Raw genomic sequence first — 25416 nt, forward strand, 5'->3', positions numbered from 1 at the left:
TTTCATGGAGAGATGAAAAGCTTTTAGTTTAGCTTTAGTTTCTGCGTAGCCTTGGTGAGACTGCTAATGCTTTGGATGAGACACAAAAGTCTCTCTCTCTTAGCTTGATTGTGTGACAAGTTCATTTTATCTTACTTTCCCATCGTGTGTCAAGTGTATATTAGGAAAAAAAAAACTGTAAATCAAGGCTATGCTCACACAGTAGAGGGAGCGGCTTTTGGTCCTGTTGATGGTCTAAGCTCATGGGAGGGGGAAAGATGGAGTGGCTCTCTGAGGGAATGAAAAAGCCAGGATGAACACTGGAGAGGTTTATGTGGGTGTTTATGTACTGTACGAGGGGTAGGGCTGGGATTGGCTCCTCTGGAAAAGGGGTCTTTGACTGGAGGGATTTGGACATGCTGAAATTAAACAAGCCAATTAGGCGAGCAGAGAGTTTAGAGGTCAAAGCGCACTCCATTAAAGTTCCTCTTCTCTGCCTAACTACTAACTCAGTATGTCTCCGAGTCTGTTGAAGCAATAAATCTGATTAGACCTCTCCCTCTCCTTCTCCTTCTCTCAGTCCTTTGCTGTTGTTTTCCCTCCACTGATCACTGTTTTTGTTCAAATTTGAGGCACCATTTAGCACGACGCTGGGCGCAATCCCAGCCACACATTCACGCCGCATTCATCTTAATTCGCACTCGCAGAACTTGAGCACTGCCTTATAGAAACATGGCCTCTTGTGTCAGAGTGCAGCACCACACTGACATGATCATTGTGCATTTTTGCATTGCCTTACCACACAGATTTTAAAAAGTTGCTCCAATGAACTTTAGAGTCCCAGTTATGAGGCTTTCTTCATTAACACACACACACACACACACACACACACACACACACACACACACACACACACACACACTTTTGTTGGGTTGAATTTCCGAAAATGGAAAAAAAAAAAAAAAAATGGGGTTAGGTTTGTGCCTCACTACATTAGGGCTGTTTCGATACAAAAAAAGAGACATTTTTTTCTCTTTTCATTTTGGTCTTTTAAGATTAACCCTTTGAGATTTTCATGAGCTACTTTCTTTGAACAGACGTTTTTTCCTGGATGGAGATTTTGTTCTTAAATTCCTTAAATGCACATCTTCAATGGCAAGAGATTCCTTTTTTGCGTCCATATCATCGGAGTGGAGGCTGATATCTCTGAGACTCGTGTGCCATCTAAATGGCCATAACATGAATAATTTGTTTGGAATTTGGATGAACTCTCTCCTTTAAGACGCCTGTTCAGCTTCTGTCATTAGCATGTTTCCTGTTTGCTCGAGTCAAGTGCTTGCCATTGTAATCGCTCATTGATTTTAGAACTTTAAAAACTGTAACAAAGATGGAAATGGAGAACTGAAGGACCCTGACCTATGCAACACTTGAGCGATGGCATTCTTGTTCCAGCTGTTGATTTGGGATCACTAGCTTTCTTTCACTAATTCCTCTCAGCTTCCAATAGATAAATGTTTCAAATGGAGCTGACCGACGATTGCTGTACAGTGACCTTGTATTTCACCATCTACATTGGCTGGAAAGAAACGAGGAATAGCAGGGCATTGAGGTATTTCTCAGTGAATAATTGACTTCTTCTGTGTTGTGTGTGTGTGTGTGTGTGTGTGGCGCTTGGAGGGAGCCTATCTTATAGACTGGGCTATACAATTGAATGTGCCAGTGGCCCTGAGAGAAGAAGAGTGGAAAGAGGAGGTTTGTCTCCAGAGGTGAGAGGTGGATACTCTCAATACCTCCATCAGGGCAACACTGTAAGGAAAGAATATCTCAAGGTTAGAACGGCAATAGATTTTTTTCTGTGAGAGCTGGAGGATAAAAAACACAACAATTGCGTCAAAACTTGCCTTTTGAGGCTCTGAGGGACACGGTTTCTATGTATTCACATCCAAGTTTCTTCCTCCTCACAGTCCTTTATTTCTGACTTTAAGGAACGCCACTCAAAGTGAAGGTTGTGAGCTAGCAGTGCATTGATTAGACCAACAACTTTTTTTTTTTTTTTTACCTATCTTTTTTTGAGAAAGAGAGGCTTCAGCAGTTGTCACCTCACTCCATCCGCCCGTCCACTGCCGTTCATAGGAGGTGTGCTTGTCCAAGTGGACGTGGGAGACACTGTGGATTTATCTGATCTTACAAGCCATCAGGTTGAGCAGAGCTTTGCTAAACATGACCTGAAGTGTGCCGGCCCCCGAGCAAACGCTGCTGTCACCTTGGCCAACCCGAGCTGTCATCTCTCAGGATGGCCCATGAGAGCTGACAGCTGTGGCGTTCCCAAAACAAATCACTGCTGCGTTTGGTAACACTCTGCGTCCCCGCGATTTAGCCCTCACCAAGACGAGAGCGGGAGCGGCGGCTGCTAATGCTCTGGCTAATGCACTGCCTGAATGTGTGTGTCTGTGTGTGCTGATCTTCTTCTTCTTCTTTCCTTGTGTGTGGGTATATTTGTGTTTGCTCGGGCTTATGTGCTTTCTCTTTGTTTTGTCGCCACCTCATCGAATGGTTCGACATAGCGATGCACCCGTCTCCCTTTGTCTCCTGCTCTCGTCTCTCTGTGGCCTTCAACTGCATCCACTTTGTTGCGTGGGCTCAGAAATGCCTCCTTGATGTCATCTATAACCTGCACACAGGAGAAAAAAACACAGGCGATAATGTTCTTATCCACACTCAAGAAAAGAACATGTTACACCTTAGATCAATGTTCGTGACCTCAAATACCCGAAGAGTCTTTTTCAGCAAATGGATTGTAAAAATTTTAATTTGAGCTCTTTCTGTGGCTTCTATTCCGTTAGAGTGACAAGAAAATATGCCATCATTCCTGTCAGACTGCCATAAATCCTGTCAATTAATACAAAAAAAGTTGAATGTTCATCCACTGACAGATGAGCAGCTCCACAAATTGTCATTAAGGCTCTTTTTCTCTGTAGTTCTCAGAAAAACTTTGTGTTCACAACCCTAGAGTGAACTGTGCAAGATCAGAAACACCGAGGTGAAGGTTCAAGAGTGAATTTTCCTCTTAACTAGACAGTTGATTGAATATTCATAGTCGAAGGCGAGATGGGAACAAAAATAACAAGGAACTGAGAGTGTGTTTATTGATAAATTTAATGGTAAAGTGGTCCGTACTAAATGAGGTGTTTTTCTCCCTCTCAACTGTTTTTGTGGAAGTGTTACGCTTTTTAACTGACATTTTTAATGAGCTTACACACACTCACACACTCACACACACTCCCACGCACACACACACACACAAATGAACCTGTCAGACACGCTTAAAACACAGAGATTTTTGACTATTTGTTACTGGGCTGTTTTTAGACATCAAACTACAGCAGTTGAGATGTGGGCTCTATTGATGTCATTGTTTTTTTTATGTCACAGTCATTACTGAGATATCCTTACCCTGCTGGCTCGTCTTTAAAGGAGTGGTTCAGTTAAATTTGCTTTTTTCCCCCTCCGTACATGAAAAAGAAACCAAGGGTTTGAATACGGCCATAAATAAATATATATGGACTAACTGAAATAGCAGAGATCTTGTTTTCTCAAGTCAAATTTCCGTGCTGTGAATTTCATGACAACACTTTCGATATTACATGACGTGACATCTGAAGTGAATTTCTTGCGTGCCTTCTTTTGTTTCCCAGCAGACATTTGGAGGAGAGGCTTTTGTTCAGCTACACAGATGAACAACAGGAAGGAGGACATGGAGATCGCCTCTCACTACCGTCAGCTCCTCAGAGAGCTCAATGAGCAGAGGCAGCACGGCATCCTCTGCGACGCCTGTGTCATCGTGGACGGAAAGATCTTCAAGGCCCATAAGAACGTCCTCCTGGGCTCCTCACGCTACTTCAAGACTCTTTACTGCCAGGTAAGGGACTGCTACACTTGGGAGGATGGGTCAAGGGAGTCTGTTAAGTGCTTGTTTTTCTCTCAGATCATAGTCGTTTTGGTGCTATGTGTTTTACCGCTGATAAAGTGATGAAATTGTTATATCCTGCAAGAGATAAAATGGATAACTAAACACTGATATGAAAGCTGTTTTAGCTTGGTAGCTTGCAGTGGTTTGTACTATTCCCTCATAGCAAGAAGGTCCTGGGTCTCAATCCCAGCTGGAGCCTTTCTGTTTGGAGATTGCATGTTCACCCTGTGGTTGCATACATTTCCTCTAGCTACTCTGATTTCCCTCACCATCAATACATGTACATTAGGTTAATTCTTCTTTCAGTGCCTTGATCAAGGCACTGGCTTTACCTGAAGTTGGTCCCCGGGCACTGTGCGTTGGCTTTCCATGATATGTAATAAGAATAAAGATTCTTCTTCTTTCTCAGGTTAAAAAAGGGGCCGAGCCTCACCACCAGACTACTGTCACTCACCTGGACATCGTCACAGCGACTGGCTTCAAAGCCATCCTGGACTTCATGTACTCTGCACACCTTGCCCTCACCAGTAAGAATGTGATCGAAGTCATGTCAGCCGCCAGCTACCTGCAGATGACAGACATTGTCCAGGCCTGCCACAGCTTCATCAAGGCTGCACTGGACATCAGCATCCGCTCTGAGATGGCTGACGAACTGGCTGACTTTGAGATGGGAGCTGTTGCTGCTGCAGGCATAGGTGGAGGTGGAGGAGGTGGCGGTGCAGTAGGTATAACAGGAACAGGAGGTGTTGCCGGAGCAGGTTTAGGAGGAGGAGGGGGTATAGTGGGCATGGCATCTGAAGCTCTGGCCTCCATCATGTCTGGTCGCAGCACCTCCCCTTGGCTGGCGCGCCGCACTAGTCCAGCCAACTCTTCTGGGGACTCGGCCATCGCCAGCTGCCATGAGGGAGGCAGCACGTATGGCAAGGAGGACCAAGAACCCCCCAAGAGCCATGAGAGCCAGGAGGAAGCCTGCCACGACTCCCAGCCCGCCTGGCCGCACGACTACAGGCCTGTCACCGTCAAAGAGGAACAGGTGTCCCCCGCGTCGTCCTCTCATCCACGGGACACTCCCAGGGGGGCAGCCCAGAGCCAGGGGGAACAAGGAGCTGGAGGGGCTGCTGGGGGAGGTGGCGAGGGACCCTGGCAACCCCTATCAGGATCAGGGCGGAGAAAGAACAGGAAGAACAAGGACACAGTCAGACATATTACCCAGCAGGCTGAGAGGAACTGGGACAGAGAGCGGGACAGGGAGCGAGACAGGGACAGTAGGCCCGGATCTCCTCTGCCCTCCATGCTGGCCGTGGCTGGATGGAACTACAATGGACAGGAAATCCCAGGTAAGGCTTTCAAACCTGCATCTTAGTGTGTTTTTAGAAAGTGCTACTGCATATTTCTATCTGACAAAAATGGCAGTGCTGTAGATTTGGGTCATCTCACAGTAATAATGACAGCAAGGCTTGCATTGTCAGGTCCAAATACTGTTTTATAGTGGATTTGATGGTAAGGTTATTAGTTTAGTGTCACAGCAACAGCTGGAATTAACTTGAAATTGCTCTCAATATTGGAAGGGTGGACACAGGCCAAAAGAAAGCAGACCAGCACTTCTCTTGGAAAGGAAGGACTTTGCGGTGCTGATTTGATGAATCTGAGGCTTTAGACTTATATGGAGTTGCTGCAGTTTGGTAATGTTGGCAGCTACTTAGTTAGTTATCCAGTCATGTAATTAGTAAATGACTGGTGAGATAATAAGATTAGGTTAGATAATTAGATGAGAGTGTTGTCTCAACACTTAACTACAGTAGAATCTAATTTATCTGTGCATGTTTTTTTTATTTTCTAACTGATAGGGCAGCAGTGATGTGTAAGCATCCAAGCTGCTTTGTTGATTTTTGTTGAACTCAAGTTCAACAGAGTCTTCATGGTGCTTTACAGTACATTATGCACTTAATACTTTGAATCCTGCATGGATATTTCAGTGCATGTCAGCCATCCACTCAGTTTACTAGCATGAAACATCCTGTTTTCCTCCTCCGGGTTGAGATTAGCTTCGACACTAACGTGTTAGGCCTAAGATGATTATCTCAAATCTTGGAGGTGTGAGGTGAAGCCTGGGTAAATGCAGATGGATAATACAATCCTCTTCTTACTGCAGTTTATGTAACACACACTCCCACATAAACATGCAAATGCAAGCACAACACATACACACACAAGCACACACATGTTTATTTTGAGAGAGCCTCTCTTGATCCTCAGGCTTTCTCAATTGTTTCACGAATTCCTTTACACTAAAAACTAATACATGAAAAACACTTAACTGTGTGCGTGTGTATATGTGAGTGTGTATTTGTGTGTCTCTGTGTGTGTGCACTGGTGGGCCCAAGGCGTCGATAGGTAGATCATTAAAAGTAAGAGAAGCTAATCCTGGGCGCATTAAGGGAGTTGGCTGTGAAATGGGCACACGCGTCGCGCAGCAAAAGAAAACAGGATAATTGAATTGACCTGGGTCACTGCACGGATTACCAGCGCGTCCTCGCCATCCCAGGCTCCTCCCCCTCTCTCTGGGGTTTAGGGAAGGACCTTCTGGAAAGGGCAAGAGGAGGGAAAAGAGAGAGAAATGGAGGCAGATGAGAGGGGTAATGAGAGAGAGAGAAGAGAAACAGAGGCAAAAAAAGAAAGAGAGCATCCATACGAGCTTATGAGGGTTTGTCTTCTTAGATCTAAGTGTCCTAAGTCCCAGATTTTCTGACCTGCGGTCAGACCTTATTACGCCGCCTAAGTACATCTTCTCTTGAGCTTCAGAGTCACACACATGCATGCCTACCCACACACACCCACAAACTAAATGCCACCATTTAGCCCGCTGGCCAGTTTCATGGTTCTGTGCTGTGGTAGAGGGTAGGGTTTTAGTCTGGCTATGGTGAAGCAGCCATTACTGAGAGAGAGTGTTTTCTCACCTAAAGGTTAGAGGAAGTCTAGTGTTGCTGTTGGTGTAGACTCTCCTGGTGTTAGCCAAAAGACAACCATGTATCCCAGCTTTCAACTGGGTTTCTGGGACTGGGCTCACAGTGGAAGAGAGAGAGTGGGGGAAGGAGGAAACGAGAGGCATCATGAGGTTATCAGGTGTTTGGGTCTCCTTCAGAGGGCTGACCCCACCATTTAGCAGTAAAATATCATGTTACCAGTGGGCTTACATGGTGTGTAAGTGTGGTAGTGTATGGCAGGCAGGATGTGTTTCACCATTGTGTGTTCATTTAGTTTGCAGGAGGTGGTTTCTGTGTGTTCAGCGGAAGTTTGGAGGATTGCTGAACAGGTTTAATGATGATGAACGTGGGATGGTGTGATTTTTGTTTACTGGAGTGCTGTTCTGTGATGTCCATAAGTTCACACAAGGCTTTAATGTGAAGAGTTTTTTGGTTTGTTGGTTTTGACAAAGTCGGAGTCAAAAATACACACACTCTCTCTGGGCTTATTGTCGACTTAAGTCTTAAATCTCCTTAAGTCTGGATTTTCTCACCTGCAGCAGAAGATCTGATTTAGATGTCTGGCCATATAGAAAGTGATGTACGGTTCTATTTAAAAGTTTCTAATTACAACATTGCACAGCACAGCAATGCAGGTAAAGTAGACAGAAAATAACTATCACATACTTGGAATGGCACGGTTTGGATTGTCGCTATGCTTGACGCTCAAAAGAAAACCTCTGTCTAAACGAAACAGTAACTAAAGTAAAATAATATTAACAACTAGAGCTCCACTCAGTGGAGTGCATGCCTCTGCCAAAGACCCAGTTTCCTACTCATAGTTTATTATTATTTTTTTGCATTTTGCATTTTGTATGCGCTGCGCCAACTATAGCCATTCTTGTGAATGCAATATCTCAAGAATGCTGAAAGAATTCAAATTTGGTCCACCTCGACTCAAGGATGAACTGATTAGATTTAGCTTTGAAATGTTAAGGTCACTGTAACCTCACAAAACATGTTTAGGCCATTAATCAAGAATTCATATAAAAATTAGGACAACATTTTAGATTTTAGATTTTGATAATGATGAAGTTTCAAAGGTCAAATGTCAACTTTTGGAAGAGCAACTTGAGTGGTGCATACAACCGCCTGAGTACATTAATTCCAGCTCATCAAAATCAATTCATCATTCCACGAGAAATTAATGAAAATGTCTAAAAACACACTATATTGCAATATTAATAAAAGTGAGAAAACGTCTCTTTATATAAATCCGCACCTGATCCTCCATGCAAGTTTTGTGGGAATCTATTCTGTAGTTTTTATGTAATCATGATTTATATTTACATATATAAAACTGTACAAATATCATCATGTTTGTTTGATTATCTCGCCGAAGAGCGGGTTAACTCTGCATTGTTTCAATGATGTATACCACAGCAGATGTATCTTTAAGTGATAAGTTACATCAAAGTAATCCCACAGTAATTTAAAATGTATTCATTGCTGTTAAACAATAATTTCAAAAAAAGATATGAAAAGTTTGACATATCAAGCAATGTTTGATTGCTAATATTAACCCTAACCCTTATAAAAATCATCAATTCAGTTATTGTTGATCAAAATAATGGACCATTTTCACAGCCGGTATTCTGAGCCACAGACTTGATTCATGAAACTAACGATGGCGCTGTTTTGGTACAGCAGGCTCATGTCAGGACCCTGAATGTGACGCACCTGAATAAAATGCAACTCTTACTAATGTTGCTAATTTACATCTATTTGTTTCCTGCTACAAGTGAGACATTTTTGATGAGAGAACAAATGTGTGTAACTCTGTGTGTGTGTCTTTCTGTCGATGCATGTGTAGGTGTGTTCCTGTATTGCTATCTTTATGCGGACCTGTAATTGGAACTGCTTCGTGAGGGCTTTTCCGCTTTGTGAGGACATTTTGGCCGATTCGTAAAACTTGTTAATCAAACGTCAGTCAGGTTCCTCACAGAGGCATGTGAGTGTGTTTGTGTGTATTTATATGTCAGGGCTGTTGTTTCATGGAGTCCAGTTGTTGGTTTCCATGAAGGAATATGGTCGGTATAAAGGAGAAAGGGCACCTTCAGTCTGAGATTAGCTTAATTGCTTCATTCTTTATTGATGAGAAGTGCCTCGACACACTCTCTCTCTCTCTCTCTCATTCATGTGTGATTGGTGCTCATGCTTTATTATTAGAGACACTTATATTACATACAGCACAGTGGCTGCTTTACTGAGGATTTTAGATGGATTACTCTGTAATATAAGGATAATATATGGCTGTGTAAAGGCTCACTGTATTAGCAGAGCTGAGTCAAAGTGTTTTCTCTTTTTTTTTGAAATGCCGTGTGCCTGTGTTGACATAAACAGCTGCAGGAATTAGGATTTGTTTTCTTTAGATCCCCTTCCCTTGCAAACATCTGCTGTGTTCACTTGATGTCATTACTGAGGCTGCTATGCGCTCAACTTCCTTTTCTCTATCTTTCTAACGCTTGATCTCCCTCTTTCTTCTACTCACCTTGTCTGCTGATACAAATATTTGAAAATCTTGAATTGGGAGAAAGGAAATCAGCACGACTTGCACTGCAGTCATCTGATCACGTGCATTAATTTTTCTGCACAATACTATATTGGAGGTGACAATTTTTTGAGGAGGGGAGTTTTAAATAGCCTCTACTTCTCCTGCTTATGTCGTCAACCTTTAAATAATTACCTGAAATTATTTTTAGTTTGGCCCTCGCTGCTTCTTCCAGACCTGGATTAAAAAGTATCTGCAAATCAAAGACAGAGTGTTATGAAAATCAAACATAAAGCTTTTTAAAAATTATTCAGTATGTTCGTCTTTGATGCCTCGTATCAGCCACTCTTCTTGTAATTCGTGTAATGCTGAAACACGCCGATTAATTAATAAGTTGAACAATAATATGAAACATTTTGACTAATTGATTAACCATTTATCAAGCAAAATTATCAAACATTTACTGGTTCCAGCTCTCCAACTTGTAAGGACGGGGTGGATTTTTTTTTTTTTTTTCCAGATTTGTTTGACTGTGAATGGAATATTATCTACCTCGGGGCTGTTGGTGGTGCAATGCAAGCTTAAGAAACTTGAGATAATCGTCTTATTAAAACGGATGGAATCTCTGTCTGTTAGTTTGTCTGTCCTTCGATTTTCTCAACAACCATTCATCCGATTGACTTCACACTTAGTGGGTGTTCTGCTGAGGACCCAAGAAAGTGCAGTGTCGAGTGTGAAGTCGTTTGGACGAGCTTTTGTTGAGAAAACTGCAAGCAAAAAACATCACCCTGCAGAGCTGCAGAGTCCCCGCAGTTACAGGCAAAGCAGTTCCAAACCCACTCTTACAGACCTACACATGCGTGGGTTTCAACTACAGTCGGTTACTACATTAACAATTTAGAGAGAGGGTTAGGCTTAATCCTCTGTTTTGTCTGCTTATTGGACATCTGTATGTAACATTTTGATAAACTTACATAGAGGTGAACTAAATGTCACATTTTTGAAACATAAACTGATTTTTATACTTTTTTTAGTGTGTATTTGGCATACGTTCAGTCTGCTAAATGTCAATTAACAGAGAAGCAGAAGTAACAACAATGATGATTATTATTAATTTAGGCATAGCTCATGTTTTGGAAAAGATAAACTGCATAAAACTGGTAGTGTATTTGGTCCTTCATGGGCTTTCCACAGAGAAACAAACACAACAACATGCAGCGAGCCAAGAGCTCGTTCCTAAAACGGCACTGTCTCGTTAGTAGCTTGGTGTCAGACCTTGATATCAAAATATTACTTTTAACAAAGTAATATTTTGATATCTTACCCTAACCCTAGCCTTACATTTACTCCTGTAAGAATTTGGGGTGCTTCTTACAGCTCTGCACAGGATGGAGGGTGTCTTAAAGCCCCTGTGGCAATGTGATTGATGAGAGTGGGCTACATAAGTTAGAATTGACTTGAAATCCACTTCCTTTCACACACATCATGGAGAGGTCTTTGCTTAAGAGTAACGTAAGGAAATAATCACATGAAAGACTTGATGGGGATTTTATAAAATACAGCTCTTTCAGTTTTTAGAAGAGTCATTTTGTCCTCGAAGGCCCAACCTTCTACCATGTGACATTGTCAGTTTTTTTTCTTTATATTCATTGTGTCACTATTGTCACTATTTCTTTTATTCAAGTAAGTGTCGTCTCTTCTAAAGACATGTCGCGTCGGACGCAAAACTCATTCGCTCTGTGACACCTACTCTTAGATTGTGAAGAAGCTATAGTGAAAACACGAATGAACAATTGATTTCTTTCCTACTTCCTTTATACTTGGGGCAAACACCAGCTTGATCTCTATCCCACATAATAACAGCACTGGAAATACTTTTTGTTTGGTTTTATTTTCGCTGGTATTAAAAAACACACACACACACAAATGGTGACCTTTAGTGGCAGCTTGGGGGATTTTGGCAATCCGGTACATGGCCGGTGTGATGTATACACACACACACGCGCTCACACACACATGCACACACAGCTTAGAGCATCTGATTATGTAGACGTGAAGAGTTCAATCACTCGTGGGCTGTTCTTTCCATTTCCCTCTAGCTGTTGCACATTGATTACATCGAGAATCTTTTTTGAAATCCAACATCTTTATCTGACTGTCTTCCTCTCCTCTCTGTGGCTTCAGAGTTCCCCTCCTCAACCACTAATACACACACACACACACACACACACACACACACACACACACACACACACACACACACTGACATACATACACATGCCCACGGAGACACACACACACAAACCAAACAAAAAAATAAAAGTGAAATCATTTTTCTGAAGAACCTTTTCCTGTTTATTCCTGCGAGCTTGGGAGTGCTGCAGTTAGCGCTGCATGTTTTGGCTTGTTTGAGTTCAGACCATCATCCTCTGGAGCTCCTGGACTCACCTGGGGCCCGCAGACAGGCGCTGGCACAAACTGCCCTCTAGTTTGCACTTCCGCACAAAGTTTCTCTCTCTCTCTTTTTTTTTCCCCTCCCTCCCTGCGCTCGTCTCCCCAAGTCTCGGCAGTCTAAAGGTGAACACTTGAAATAATGAATCGGATCCCCCTTTCGCCCCCTTCCTCTCTGTATTCCAGTTAAGACTCTCCCCATAGTATTTGCACTTCATTAAACTTGAAATAGGTTTAATATTTAAAACACCTGAACAGATATCAACCCTCTCACCCCTCGCACACCTCTCCACTTTTTCCTCTCCCTTCCTCCACACTCTCGGTTTTTATAATCTACTCTCATATTTCCTCCCTAATTCACTCCTTCTTCATTAAAAACCAAAATAGATTTAATATTTCAGACGGTGCTGACTTAATTTTTAACCCCTTTCTTCGCAGCCCGGTGCTTGACACGCCACGGGTTAGATAACGACATCGTGTTGAGGCCTCTCCCCCTGTATTTCCTCCTGTCTTTCTGGTTCATCTTTCTCACTCTACCCTCACTCAGTGTATTATCGCTTCTGTCTCTCGCAGTCTTTGTACTCCAAGCCTCTCTCTGTGTCTCACTTTGACTCCCCCCCCCCCCATTTTGCTCTCCCTCTTTGTCCTCTGACTGCACAGATGATTTCAGCCCTTTTCCTCCCACCCTATTGACTTTTGCGGCCTGTATGCGCACCCCCCACCTCCCCTCAGTTTCCCCTGCTCCCTCCATCCTATCCTTCCCCTTATTTTGTGCCCTGCCACCACACGTATTCACACTCTTCTACCCCTCATCTCTCAGTAGAGGGTTGAGTGCGCTTTTTTCTTTTTTTGACAGATGACTAAAGTACTCTCCTTTCCCCTTTTTTTCCCTCTTTCGGTCTCATGTCAGCCTCCTGCTCGGTCCCCCCCGCTATATTGAAAAAAAAAAAGTTCCATTATCACTGTGGTAACCAATCATTTCTCACCACCCACCAGCCATCTTTGTCATATGACCTCACATCCTGCTGGACATTATGGGCAGTCCACCAGCTAAAAGCCCCTTCTCCTACTCCACCACGCCATCGCACCACACCACACACACATTCGCACAATTTTTCACACTCATGCTGTCTGTCTTTTTCTCTCGCAGCACTCTCTTTCCCTCTCTCTCTGTCTCTCTCTCTCTCTCTCCTTCTCTCTCTCTCTCTCAGTTCTCAATACTGACACCTGCTCTATTTATAATTCTCTGGCTTTAAGAGAGCCATTTTGGACAGGAAGCTGCCCCCTCCCCACTCCCAACCGTGGCTTTTTTCCAAAACGTCAGCACCCCCTACTTCTCCACCTCCTGCCCCTGGAACAGGCCAGAGAAGAATTGCTAGGTGGAGAAGAGGAGGAGTGTGTGTGTGCGCGTGTGTGTGTGTATGTATGGTGGGGGTTAAAGATTAGCCATCCCACCCTGAGTGCACCTGGGTTGGGCCCATGCGTGTGTTTTAGTCAGCCGCGGCCCACACACATACTGTACACACTCACCCACTAACTTACACGCAAGTATATAAACACATGCATTCATCACACCTGCATGTGTTCTGTAAAATGTGCGCACAGCACCTACATTTCACTTCAAAAGCCGTCTACACACACACACACACACACTCACACACATCTCTAGGCATTGATCGCTCAGGTCTAAGAATTAAACTACCCAGAATGCATCCCGAAACAGGATGTCCTGTTGGCACAGTGCAGAGTGGGTGGGTCAGGGGGTTTTTGTGGTTGAACATTCACAGCAGTACCCCCACAGTTAACTCCCCACCCTCACAAATCAACATACACACACGCTTTGAATCCGTCACTTACCCCACATGTCTGTGCACACCTATGTTAATACATGAGGTTGTGGATCACACACAAAGTTATTTATTGTAAAGCTAGTTTCAGTCTTGATGATACCTGAGGGGCATTGGGTCATTTCCCCCTCGCTTCCCCGCTCACTTTCAAAACACACTTTTCCTTTCATGCCCAGGATGGAGTACTGTGTGATTTAGCTTATTTCCATCAATTGTTCTGTGTCTTTAAAAAATCAACAGTTATCACAAGCCTCACTCACAAACACTGTAATTCAGCCATTAAACTATAATATGTTAGTCTCTTAGAGGGTCTGAATGATAAGTGGGGAATTTATCAGCAGTCGTGATGGGAAAATAAGCTGTTTTTTGCGTACCAAATGACTAGAATCCGCTCATTAAAACAGACAAGTGAAAAAGATAAGTTCACCAAAGTGCGTAGCCCCACTCAGTAAACTGAAACACAGCTCGGTAACTAGTCAACTGAGAACAGAGAATTTGTTTTGATAAAAATAAGATTTGCAAACTCAAGGCTAAAGCCCTAGTTTGTGGTTGACCCATGTTTTTTTTTTTTTTTTTTCCAGGGCTGATACAGAAACCAATTATTAGTAATCAAGGAGACCAAAAACCGATATTTGGAACCAAAATGCATTTGAAAATAAAAATAAAAATAAAATGTCAAAATAATAAAAATGTCAAATTTTTAAATAACCAGTACCAACTCAAATGTACTGAAGTTGTAATTAAGTACATTTTTAGGTACTTTACTTGAGTCTTTCTGCTACTTCCTCTCCATGACATTATTTGATAACTATAATTCCTTATTACTTTGTCAGTTCAGATAATTCAGTGTTAATTGACTATTACCTTTGACCCATAGCAAGTCAGATATTGTTGTGGGGTGGGACATTAAGAGAGAAAACAAAGTGGTGACTATAGACAAAGAATACTACATCAGAGCCAAAGTAGAGCATTTTAAATACTTTTGAATTTCTTTTATTAGCAAACAAAAAAACAACATGCAGAAAAATGTAAAATACCGGTCCCAATAAACTGCCAGTCCTGCCCTATCATGTACAGAACATATAAACAAAATATTTGGTAGTGCTTCCAGACCTAATGAGAGGGAACAGGAGTTGGCTTCAGGGACTTGCTACAATTCAGTGAATGTTCTGAATGTGCACCATTTCACATAATGTTCACATAATGGTCATTCTTTAAGATAGGTGAGCTGAGAATATAACAGTTTGCAAACTCAAAGCTGCTATAGCAAACTCCTCCCCTGGTATGCACAGCATGTATATTTTGGCAATGCCTAATTATTAAATGAAACATTTGGTACTACTTCCTGCTTTAGACATGAATAGAGGGGCGGGGGAGGTTGACGGGCTTGGGCGATTCAGGGTCCGTCTCACTCTGGGCAATCGCTCACTGTGTTGTACCTTCAGTGAACGTGCTGAACTTAAGTGTTCACTGACAGTGAAAGGACCTGACGCAGTTGTCAGCTCAGCCACCTGTTTTTTCATAATGCAAGGCAGGTGTCCTCGTGCATTGTAATGTCACGTGTGCGGCACTGTGCCTTTTCCTGTGTGCAGACTAGTTAACTGTGAGCCTACGTGTACAATGTCGCTCTGGATATTGTCATATTTATATAGATTTGCTGTCTTGAACAGAGCCCATTCAATGACAAAACAACAAATGACATGAATCAATGAGTGAGCGTATCCCCTCTCACATTCACGACTGCAGGCACAACTGAACTAACTAATGAATGGATCCTTGAATCAGTTCAGTTCAGCTCACCCCAAATAATCTGTTTCCTTTAAACAAAACATTCACAAAATTCACAACAATGATCAGCAGGGATTTTGTTTTTTTCTCCCGTATTCTGTTGCTTGGAAGCTTCGTCCAAGCAAGTGATTTTAAGTCTGACGCTGTCGCCTCTCCCCTCTGAAACACCCCCCTCTGCTCTAATGTCAAAAAATATTGATGGTGCATCATGAACAAAGATGATATGAATGGACTTCGTCACCCCTCTCAGTATTCTTTGTCTTGATTTCTGGGATGACCACGCTCCAGCGTTTGTAACTATGGTTCCCAGAATGCTGTGGGAGCTGAAAGCAGTAAGTATGTTGCCATGGCGTCAGTTAGGTACCTGTGTGCCACATGTTTAGACCCATTTATTTGCCTATATTTGTTTGCACGTGACTCACTTTATGAGTACCCTATTCCAGCATCCAAACAATTGTCAATGGGTGAGGTATGCTAGCTGTCACACGTATTCAAATAACTTGCTTTTATGTGGTGATGAGCTGTGAGCACCTCTGATATTAAATGATAAAGCAAAACTATTCCACTTGATCTCATAAAATATTTGCGTTGGTGTGTTTTTCCCTTTTTGTTTTGAGCCAGGTCATAACACAAGCCAAAATGGTCGTGAACCTCTGTTGTCACAGGAGGAGCTTGTTTACTGTAAACTGTGGCGATCAGTGTCCTCTTGCAGCATGAAATATAACTTTCTTGTGCCTTGTAGCCTCGGGGTGTTTTCACACCTGTAGTTTGGTACATTTTGGTCCAGGCCGAGAGGAAGGGAAAAAATCGTGCATTGTTGCATTTTTATTCTGGTTCCGTTTTCTGTTCACACTATGTTTATATAAACAAAGCAAGGGGAGGAATATGAAGTTATACAGACTGACAAGGACCAAGTGAGGGAGCAAACTCCACAGCAGTTTGTGCGCCACTTGCTTCCAATGTGCGTGTGAGCTCTGTTCTCAAGAGCTCACGAAGAAATAAGTGATTATTAGCATTATTAGTATTACGAGACTGCTAATCTCATGGTATGAATAATGAATGATGAGTAAGAGGTGGAGACGGGACGCACAGGAGGCATGTCGTTCAGTAGTGTGTGCTGAGGGATTACTGTCACACGTGTTTTGATGGATTTAATGAATGTACAGCCTACGACAAGTAGGATACAAGCAGCTTTTGGTTTATTAGTCAAGGAAATACCTACGCTTACATGCAGAATGAACATGTTACCTTGAAATACAGGGCTTAAGAATGCTTTCTGAATAATTCACGATCAGCAGTTGGATTTATTAGTAATTTAGCTTTTCAAAATCATTCTAAAATCCCATATCTATTATCGCACTTCAAACAACCTGCACCAGAGGTCGCTTGGAAGCGGACCAGGCACGACCATTTAAAGCGATCTCACTCCGGTTCTTTGGCCCACTTTGAGGTTCAACTGACGGCTCCCCGATGGCACATTTACCAGAAAAAAAACACACCAGGGTACATTTTAATTGAACCAGGAGGTTAAAGCCCCCTGAAAACCAAGCATTGTTGTTAAACCCACCTGCATATTTAAAAAAATCGAGGTATTTCTCATGGAATGTCCTTTAGAAATTAAAAACCACCAAGCGTTACACATGAGCAAGGCCTCCTCCTTCTCCTCCTCCTCCTCTTCCTCTTCGGTCGGAGATCCATGACGAGGCTCCTCTTTTGGAGATACGAGATGGAGATATGATGTGATGCGAGCTGGGATGCCTCTCTCCTCTCTTCTCCAGTGATCTGATAGCCAGTAATGGGCCCTGTAGCCGTGAGCCTGGCAGCACTGCTCACTGTGGCTTATGTGTCACACTGTACCCAGCATTCACTAAGAGTTAGTCGAGCGCAAGCAGCCGGGATATTGAGCTTGGTAAAGTGTGTGTGTGAGAAAGAAAGGGAAAGAGAGCGAGACAGATAGATACAGTGTCAGACTGATTGACAGGAAGAAGTAGAAACTGTAACTTTCCTACAGAGTTTTTAGAAAAAAGGGCGCTTTACAGTAAAAACCTGTGGCTGGACTCTGGCCCCTGTTTCTCTCTCATTTTCAGTCAACCTGAAGTTCCTCTTTCCCCGGTCTGTTTATTTTAGAAAGGTGGCTTTGTTCTATTTACTGTACCCATTCCCTCGGCAGCCTCTACCCCCGTCAGACCAGTTAGAAAAAGGGGAGCGACGGGGAAGAGGAGGAGGAGGTGGAGGTTGGGGGGGGGGGAGGAGGGGCGCATGATGTTTGGACAAACGGACAACCCGAACAGGATATAGAGGTCTGCAGCCTGTGGGTGTGTCGGTTTGGCCGAGGCACAGCTCGCACACACACACACATACACACAATCGTGGGAGTGTTCCCGCTGGAGGGCAAAGTCTCCCTTCCTCTTACACATTCATTCTCTCCTTTTCCCTCCTTCCCTTCGTTCCCCCTTTCCGCCGTCACACCCCTCCACACCTCCTTCCTTTAGACCTCTCTGTCTCCTTCATCCCTCATTCCTTCTCTTGTGACAAGAAAAAAAAAAATAAAAAAACGCCCCTCCTCCCTTTTGAAAAGAGGAAAAAAAGAAAGTGTTAAAGATACAGAAGAGTTGGCCAACAGCAATGAGAAACCAGGAGGGAGAGGCCAAAATCACCACAGGGGACAATTATGGCTTGGGCTGTGTACATACAAGAGTGTGTGTGTGTGTGTGCCTGTGTGTGCCTGTGTGTGTGTGTGTGTGTGTGTTTGTGTGTGCGCACACACGTGCTTCTTTTCGGGTTTGATAGTTGTCGAGGCGTTGAGACAGTCCTGGAAGCCACTATCTGTCCTTCACAACTATTTGTCCCCTCCTTCTCTCCTCTATCCCTCCTTCCCTCCGTCTGTTTAGACCTTTCTCGCCATCCCGTCAATTCACGCTGTCACTTCTATTTTAACTCATCAGCCGTGTGTGTGCGTGTTTGTGTGAGGTGTGTTTGTGTGTTTGCGTGTATGCGCGTGCACCTGTGTGTGTGTGTGTGTGTGTGTGTGTGTTTGGTTTCACATTGAGTCTATGGGCTTCAAATAAAGACAGGGCTGTGGGTCACACTTCCTTCTCACGATGTGTGAGCTCCTGTTTGTTTGTTTAAAACTGGAACTTCCAGGTTGTGTTCAGGTGTAATCAGAAACGAGTCAGCGACAGACTTGCCGAAAAAGCTCCCTGTGGAACTTTTCAGATTCTTTTAACAGCACCAACCTGTAGACACATTTAGCGTCTAGCGGGTGAACACAGCAGAGAACTTAGCAACTAAAGAGCCGCATGGTTCAAAAGTAAGTGGAGTCCAAAAATAGAGCGGCGAGACAGTGAATATTGGACTTAATATTGGAAACACATTGTTTCATGTCTGGGTATGTAAATATATGCAACTATTTGCCATATCACCTTTAAATAACTTCAGTGTTTTTTCTCTTTTAAATACCAGCCGTAAAGCACAGAAAGAGACAAATAGGTAGACAAGGAAAGAGAAGTGAGAAACAGTTATGATGACATGTAAACAAATACACACCAACACCATGGGAGCCGTAGTGTTTTTTTTATGCAAATCATAGTCAGATCAAAATCAGCCATATTTGCCAAGTACATTCATGCACACAAGGAATTTATGCCACAGAAATAGACATATAGTGAGGAACGTGGACAACAAGAACCCAACTCAACCTTATTTATATATATAGCACATATAACACATAACACAGTTGATCCAAAGTGCTTTATGGCCCCACAGAAGAAAACTAAAATAAAACATAAGAAGGAGACAAACACAAGAGAGAAAAAGGAAATTGGCATGAAGACACAATAATCAATAATCTGAAATCATTACTGTCATTATAACGGCACTAATAATAACAACAGTTGCTGATAATATATTGCCACCATATCGTAACAGCACCATTAACAGTGACAACAGCAGTAATAACAATAGTAGTGAGGGCACACAGCCAAATGGAGCAGCCCCGAAGAGACAACAGAGAAATCACCTCGACTGATAAGATCTAAAGACAAGGTTTAAACAATGATAAAGGCCAAAGAAATAAGAAAGTGTTCTGTACAACAGCAGGTAGAAGAAGGTCGGTGCAGATTAAAATCACCAGTGGCCAACAGTATACACCATATAAGTCTGTATATGTATAAAGTGGTCCAATGAAGCAATAGAAGTAGTTCGAAGACATAAATACTGAATGAATATGTGTACGTGGGGTGAATGGATCACACACATTATATCATATATATACATCATACTTACTATTAAAGAGCGTACATTATATAGAGCCTTATCACACACAACATGAACAGTACAGAGAGTGTATTGAGTAGTGACTGTGCAGGCTCAGGCAGGAGAGCAAATCACCCATATATGTCTACATTAATATTCTTTGTGAGCGATCCATCCAGAAATGTGAAAGAACGTCCAAAACAATATCCAAAAATGAAAATTAAAAAAGTAATTCACAAAAAAAAAACAAAAGGAAGATTATAAATTCTTAAATTCATTTATTCTATAACTCAACCCCAGCAATAGAAATACATCTTTTTAAATCACTTTTTCAGCTTTCTGCACAGTAAAACTCACAAACACGCCTCCGATCATATTCACTCTCCTGTGCTGAGAAAAACTTTTGCACCCAGTCTGGCGGTGACTTTCATTTTTCTTCTGTTCTATCTGCATTATTTTAGAGTAAAACACATTTCATTACATGGGGATTTAGATATATTAGATTTATGTGAAAACTTGTTGAAACACTAACGACTGATTTTTGGGTTTAGCCTGTGAACTGTGTTCAGTGAGCTGGATATGACAGGGTGGTGAGTGTATGATGAAATGAACATATTCAAATGAAGCATTTTAGATTGTAAAAACATGCAGTGGAAGTGAGTGGATGTTTTGGTGTTTCAGGGTTTCTGACACTGTGTGACTGATTGATAAAATCACAGTGTGTTTAGATTCTTATCGCAGCAGCTAAACTCAAAACACGATTCACGCTTCCAGCCAGCTAGCCGAGAAGTAATGTCAGGTCTTTGTCTCCTATATCCTCTGCTCGCCTTCTTTAAACGTAATGCTAGGTTTACAAAAAGAGGCCAAACCTCAGCCCCCCGCCTCTTCTCTCCCTCAACCCCTTTGCCCCAGATCACCTGCCAACCCACATTGCTCATTGTTTCCACCATCGTCAACCTCCCTCACACACCACCAGCAGCAGCATGCAAAGAATAGCTCCACCTGATCTGTCTGATATCCTCCCCACTACCTCTATCTCCCTCCACTGCCCCCATCCCTGTTCCTCGTAATTCGGTATCTTTGAATCTAGCTTGCTTCAGGTGGGACCTCCCACAACAGAGCAACCCGTAGTTTTTGGTATTAACAGTAACTCCCCAGTTGAGGATAGATGTGACCTGAGGGGAAAAAAAACAAACTTTAAGGGGCCCTCGTGTGAATTTAGAGTGAATGAGAGATGGTGCGTTTGAAGGTTGAGAAAAGTAAAAGAGGGTGACAGAGTTTCTGCTAACTGTGTCTGTGCGTGTGTGTGAGTGTGGGAAAGCGTGTGAGATAGATAGAGATGTAGAGAAAGACAGTGTGTGTGTGTTTGCATGTGCACATGGTGTAATTGTCTGTGACCCTGGCATTTTGTTTTCTTTTTTTTTTTTTTCGTGGTTAGACTGTTTGGCCTTCCCATAGTTCCTCTGGCCTCAGAGACATCTAGCTTCAAGGTTTAAGTGTGTGTCTCTGTGTGTAGAGATGTGTAGCCGTGTGTGTGTGTGTGTTGTATAGGAGAGCAGACAGGGAGCATTGGGGGTAAGAGGTGGATTTGATAGCGCAGGGCACCATCTCTCCACGCTCTCCCCCCTCCATACCCCTGTGTTCAGGCCTTGATAAGTGGAGCCGGAGTCTGTGGGGGTTAGGGATTCCTGTCTGGCACAAACACACACATACAAATAGACATGCATGCACGCACGCACACACTGGGATCCGCCCGCTCTTACATTCCTGTGTCCGACTAAGGAAGCAGCCTAGCCGTCTTCCCCTCCACTCCCAAATTATCCCCTTCTCCTAAAGTCACTGCATACTTATCACACGCCTCTCTACCTCTCTCCTCCATTCTGACTCATGCATACCTCCTCTATCTATCGCGTTCCCAGTCCTCGCTGTGCTTCCACCGCGCTCCGTGCAAACAGCGCATCTAATCATCCGGCGGTGGTGATTCGTAAAAATGTTCTATTCTATTAGCGAGGAAGATCCGACATAATGTCACCTTGTTGCCAGCGCAAACACACGCCCGTGTATAATTTTCATGAAAGGCAGGCATAGAAGGACACCAGGAACTGCGCTTGGAGGCGTCGGAATTCGTTGCACCGACGGATATTTAAGAAAGAATTAAATTCCAAAAAACGTAATTTCAGATATTTCTGCTGCGTGTCTGTCCTTCTGTCCCTGTGGGGGTTTTTTTTGTTTGATCTTACGCAGCTCACCCTTTTTAAAAAATGTTTTGCACATTGCCCAAACTCCTACATGTTCAACTTTTCCTCTTTACCCCATCTCTCCCTTTCACCCTCTTAACCTTCTCTACCTCCCCTTTCGCTATCCCTCCCTCACCCCCTCCTCCATCCTACTCCTCCCTCCCTTCCAGGGGTGTGTAACAGGGGTTAGGAAGGGGTCATGTGGTCTCACACTGCCCTTCTCTCTAATGGCTTCTTAATGAGAGAGTCAGGGAGGGAGAGAGAGGAGCAGTTTTGAGAAGCGGGGTGAGATATCAGTAGCTCTGCTCAGGGCGCTGACTCTCTCTCTCCCTCTCTCTGTCTATAGCTCTCGCTCTTTGTGCGTGCACGTGTGTGTGTCCATGCACTGTATGCGTGTGCGCACTCCTTCACTTTTTTCGAGTGACCCCTCAGTCCATTTCGAGCCCTTTCTGCGCTCTATGTTCCTCTCCAGGGGAAAGAGGAAATGACACGTTTGTAGCTTTGAATAAGCGCTGGGGCTCATCACACGCACTGTCCACTGGGCCTGGCTGGCTCGGGGGTGGGTGGGAGATGTTGTGGAGGTGAGGAAGGAGGGGTGGGGCTGCAGCCCGCTCTTTAATTTGCACAGCTTCAGCTGATTTGATCATAAGCAATTAATCTCAATGGCTCAGCCAGGCTGCAGTGGGGGAAGAGAGGATGAACACTGTGCCACTATATGCTCGCCTCCCTCGCTGTGGCTTTCCCCTCTTGTCCGCACAGCGTGATTTCTGCTCGTACCTCTTATACTTTGTATCATAGTCATAGAAGAAGCTTGTTGTGGCATTTGTTTTCTCTTGTCACTCATGCTTTCCCCCTGCAGAACAGTGTGGTTCCCCGAGCAAATTATGGGTTTGCAGACAAATATCTCCAAAAAGTGTGTTTTAAAAAGGATAAGTTCACCCCAAAATGAAAATTCAATCCATATCTAGTCAGCTAAATGACTCCATCCATTGTAATCCTCAGTCTCTGGAAGCCCTGAGATACAAAACTGATTTGAGAATAAATTATTTAGAACCTTTTGAAGGCTGAAATCTTGACTGTAGCTGCTAAAAGCGTTAGCGCACACCGTCTAAGGGTGCAGGAGCTTGGCCATGCGTCGAGCGTGTACATATCCTTGCACCCTGTGGTCTTTTCAAATCAACTTGGTATCTCAGAACTTGATTCTTGCCAATGAGCCGTACGGATCCATTTTAAGTTGTTTTCTTATATTTCAAAACAAGTCCCCATCTTCTTCAGTTGTTAAGGAGAATGCTGCAATGCTGTATTTTTCTGTGAAGCTTCAGAAATGTTTTTGGCACGTATTAAACTTCCCCCGACTTTTCTATCAGCATCAGAGAAGGTAGATAATGACTTAAGTTTTATTTTTGTGTGCACTTGTCCTTAAATGAGGTTTTTAACGATTTTTATCACTTGTAGGGATTTGTAAAGTTTTGAAATAACAAAACTCATACAAAGTTGGATGTACAGGATCAGTGCGCATAATCAGTTCTGTGATGGCTGCAGTGCCAGAACTCTGATTTATGGAATGATCTGCGTCGAACTGCATGTATTTCCATGGCATCCTCACTGGCTGCCAGGAGGCTCGTGGAGTTGGAGTTGGAGTTCAATGTCCAGATCTGTCCTGTCTTGATCTTGATATTCATCCAACTTCTATCAGCTCAAGAGTGACACAGATCACCACTGATCTACTAACACTAAGCTCGCAGCTTGCACAGGTTTGGCTCCCTCATCCACGTCTCATCTGTCTCGTTTCCTTCCCCCGTTTAACCCTTCGCTCTGTTACCTCATTTCGACCTGCCGCGTCTGTGCACGACAAACCCTGCGACTTGTTCCTTCGCTCTCCCTTTCAGCCCAGCCTGTCTGCCAGTTTTCCATCTCCCTCTATCTCCCTCGCCCTTGCTTTTCCTCTCCATGGCACCATCCTCCTCCCATGCTGAGGCCAGAGCTCTCTCCATTGTTGGAGGCAGGTTGCCAAGGATACAAGCACAGAGAGGCACAGTCTTAATGTTATAAGATGGGAGAGATGAGTGGGGAGAGGGGAGAGGGGCAATAGCTCTCGTACTCTCTGGTCACTGGGCGGCCTGACAACACACTAATGCTCTACAGAGAACACGAAACACCCAATGCTCCCCGCCCTGTGGAGGGAGCACAGTGACATCGACTGTTTGTGGAGGGACCTCTTGTGCTGTTCATCTGCGCTCTGCTTGCCTGGTGTGGCTCGGGATGTGTTTGTGGTGTACGTCCTCACGTGTTGTCCTTTTGTACATTTGTCAGGCAAGCCACTTGATAGGGGGGCTCTTGAGTGGTTGGTCCGCACAGCATTTGTTCATCTTAACAAGACTGAAAAAAAGTCAAAAGTGAAACATTATTGAGGACGCTGGAGTTATTAGAGGTCTCACGCTGCACAGCAAAGCAAGTCGCCTAATTGGAAGTCTTGCGTTCCTAAAAGGGAAGAATCTGCTGGTGCGTTGGGTCCAGCTGATTCATTCCATGGTCATTTTTGGCATTTTGACTCCACAGTGACACCGCAGTGTGGCGGCACACAGGAACCAAGAGGAGAGAGAGAGGGGGGATGTATTCAACAAGTGGAACCAAATCGGGCCACTGAGGTTATGTGAAATGCACCTTGTCCATTCAAACATCAGGTCAGCCCAGACTGGTTTCCTGTATTGGATCAGTTTCACATGCAATTGGCAACTTGAAGGTGCACTTTGCATGACAGTCGAAGGCATGAAGGAGATGCATTTTGCTCATTTTCAGTTTCCTAATTTTATTAAGACCGTAATGCAGTATAATATAAACTAGAATAGCTTTACATGCATTAGTGCTCAAAAAACACATCTGTTTTCTCATACTGTCCAGCGCTGCAACACTTTATTCCCCCTCTGTCTGAAACGCTCAGTTTCACAAATACCAATCTTCTGATTGGTCAGCTCACACATGCCCGAGCCAGCACCGTTAACATCTACAGAGCAGCGTGTTAGATAATTTCTTAAGTGCCAAACTAGCAGCCAGACAAAAATTATGCAAATGTGTGACTCAGTGATGTAATGTGATGCCACAAAGAATTAAAGGCTAAACAACTGATGACACATTTCAGGACCAGTGTTTTCTGTTGGAGAGAGGAGCTTCCGTTTGCGATCAATTTTCAATACATGATGTGACGACATTGTGTTTATGGTCTGGTTAGGTATAGGCACAAAATCCACTTGGTTCTGGTTAGGGACAGATCATGTTTTGGCCTTGGCTGGCCTTGTTGTGTCGCCACAAACAGGAAGCAAAAATTGCCCAGAAGAGGAGCGGCATTAAAAATATCCAGTGGGTTTAACCCTACAAA

General features: G+C 43.5%; 1 protein-coding gene across 8 annotated transcripts in view; it reads left to right on the plus strand.

The window, feature by feature from the left end:
• Nucleotides 1-25416, plus strand: part of zbtb46 (zinc finger and BTB domain containing 46) — a 68748-nt gene that overhangs the window by 17811 nt on the left and 25521 nt on the right. For 5 of the 8 annotated variants that reach the window (XM_037105314.1, XM_037105311.1, XM_037105319.1 and 2 more), the window contains 2 exons: nt 3675-3898; nt 4359-5286. In XM_037105314.1, the coding sequence (XP_036961209.1) occupies nt 3713-3898; nt 4359-5286 (1114 nt within the window). In that variant the 5' untranslated portion in view covers nt 3675-3712. The remainder of the gene's footprint in view (nt 1-3674; nt 3899-4358; nt 5287-25416) is intronic. The other 3 variants (XM_037105316.1, XM_037105312.1, XM_037105317.1) reach the window with 1 other exon arrangement.

This window comes from Acanthopagrus latus, chromosome 7, assembly GCF_904848185.1.
Source record: "Acanthopagrus latus isolate v.2019 chromosome 7, fAcaLat1.1, whole genome shotgun sequence".
Lineage (NCBI taxonomy): Eukaryota > Metazoa > Chordata > Actinopteri > Spariformes > Sparidae > Acanthopagrus > Acanthopagrus latus.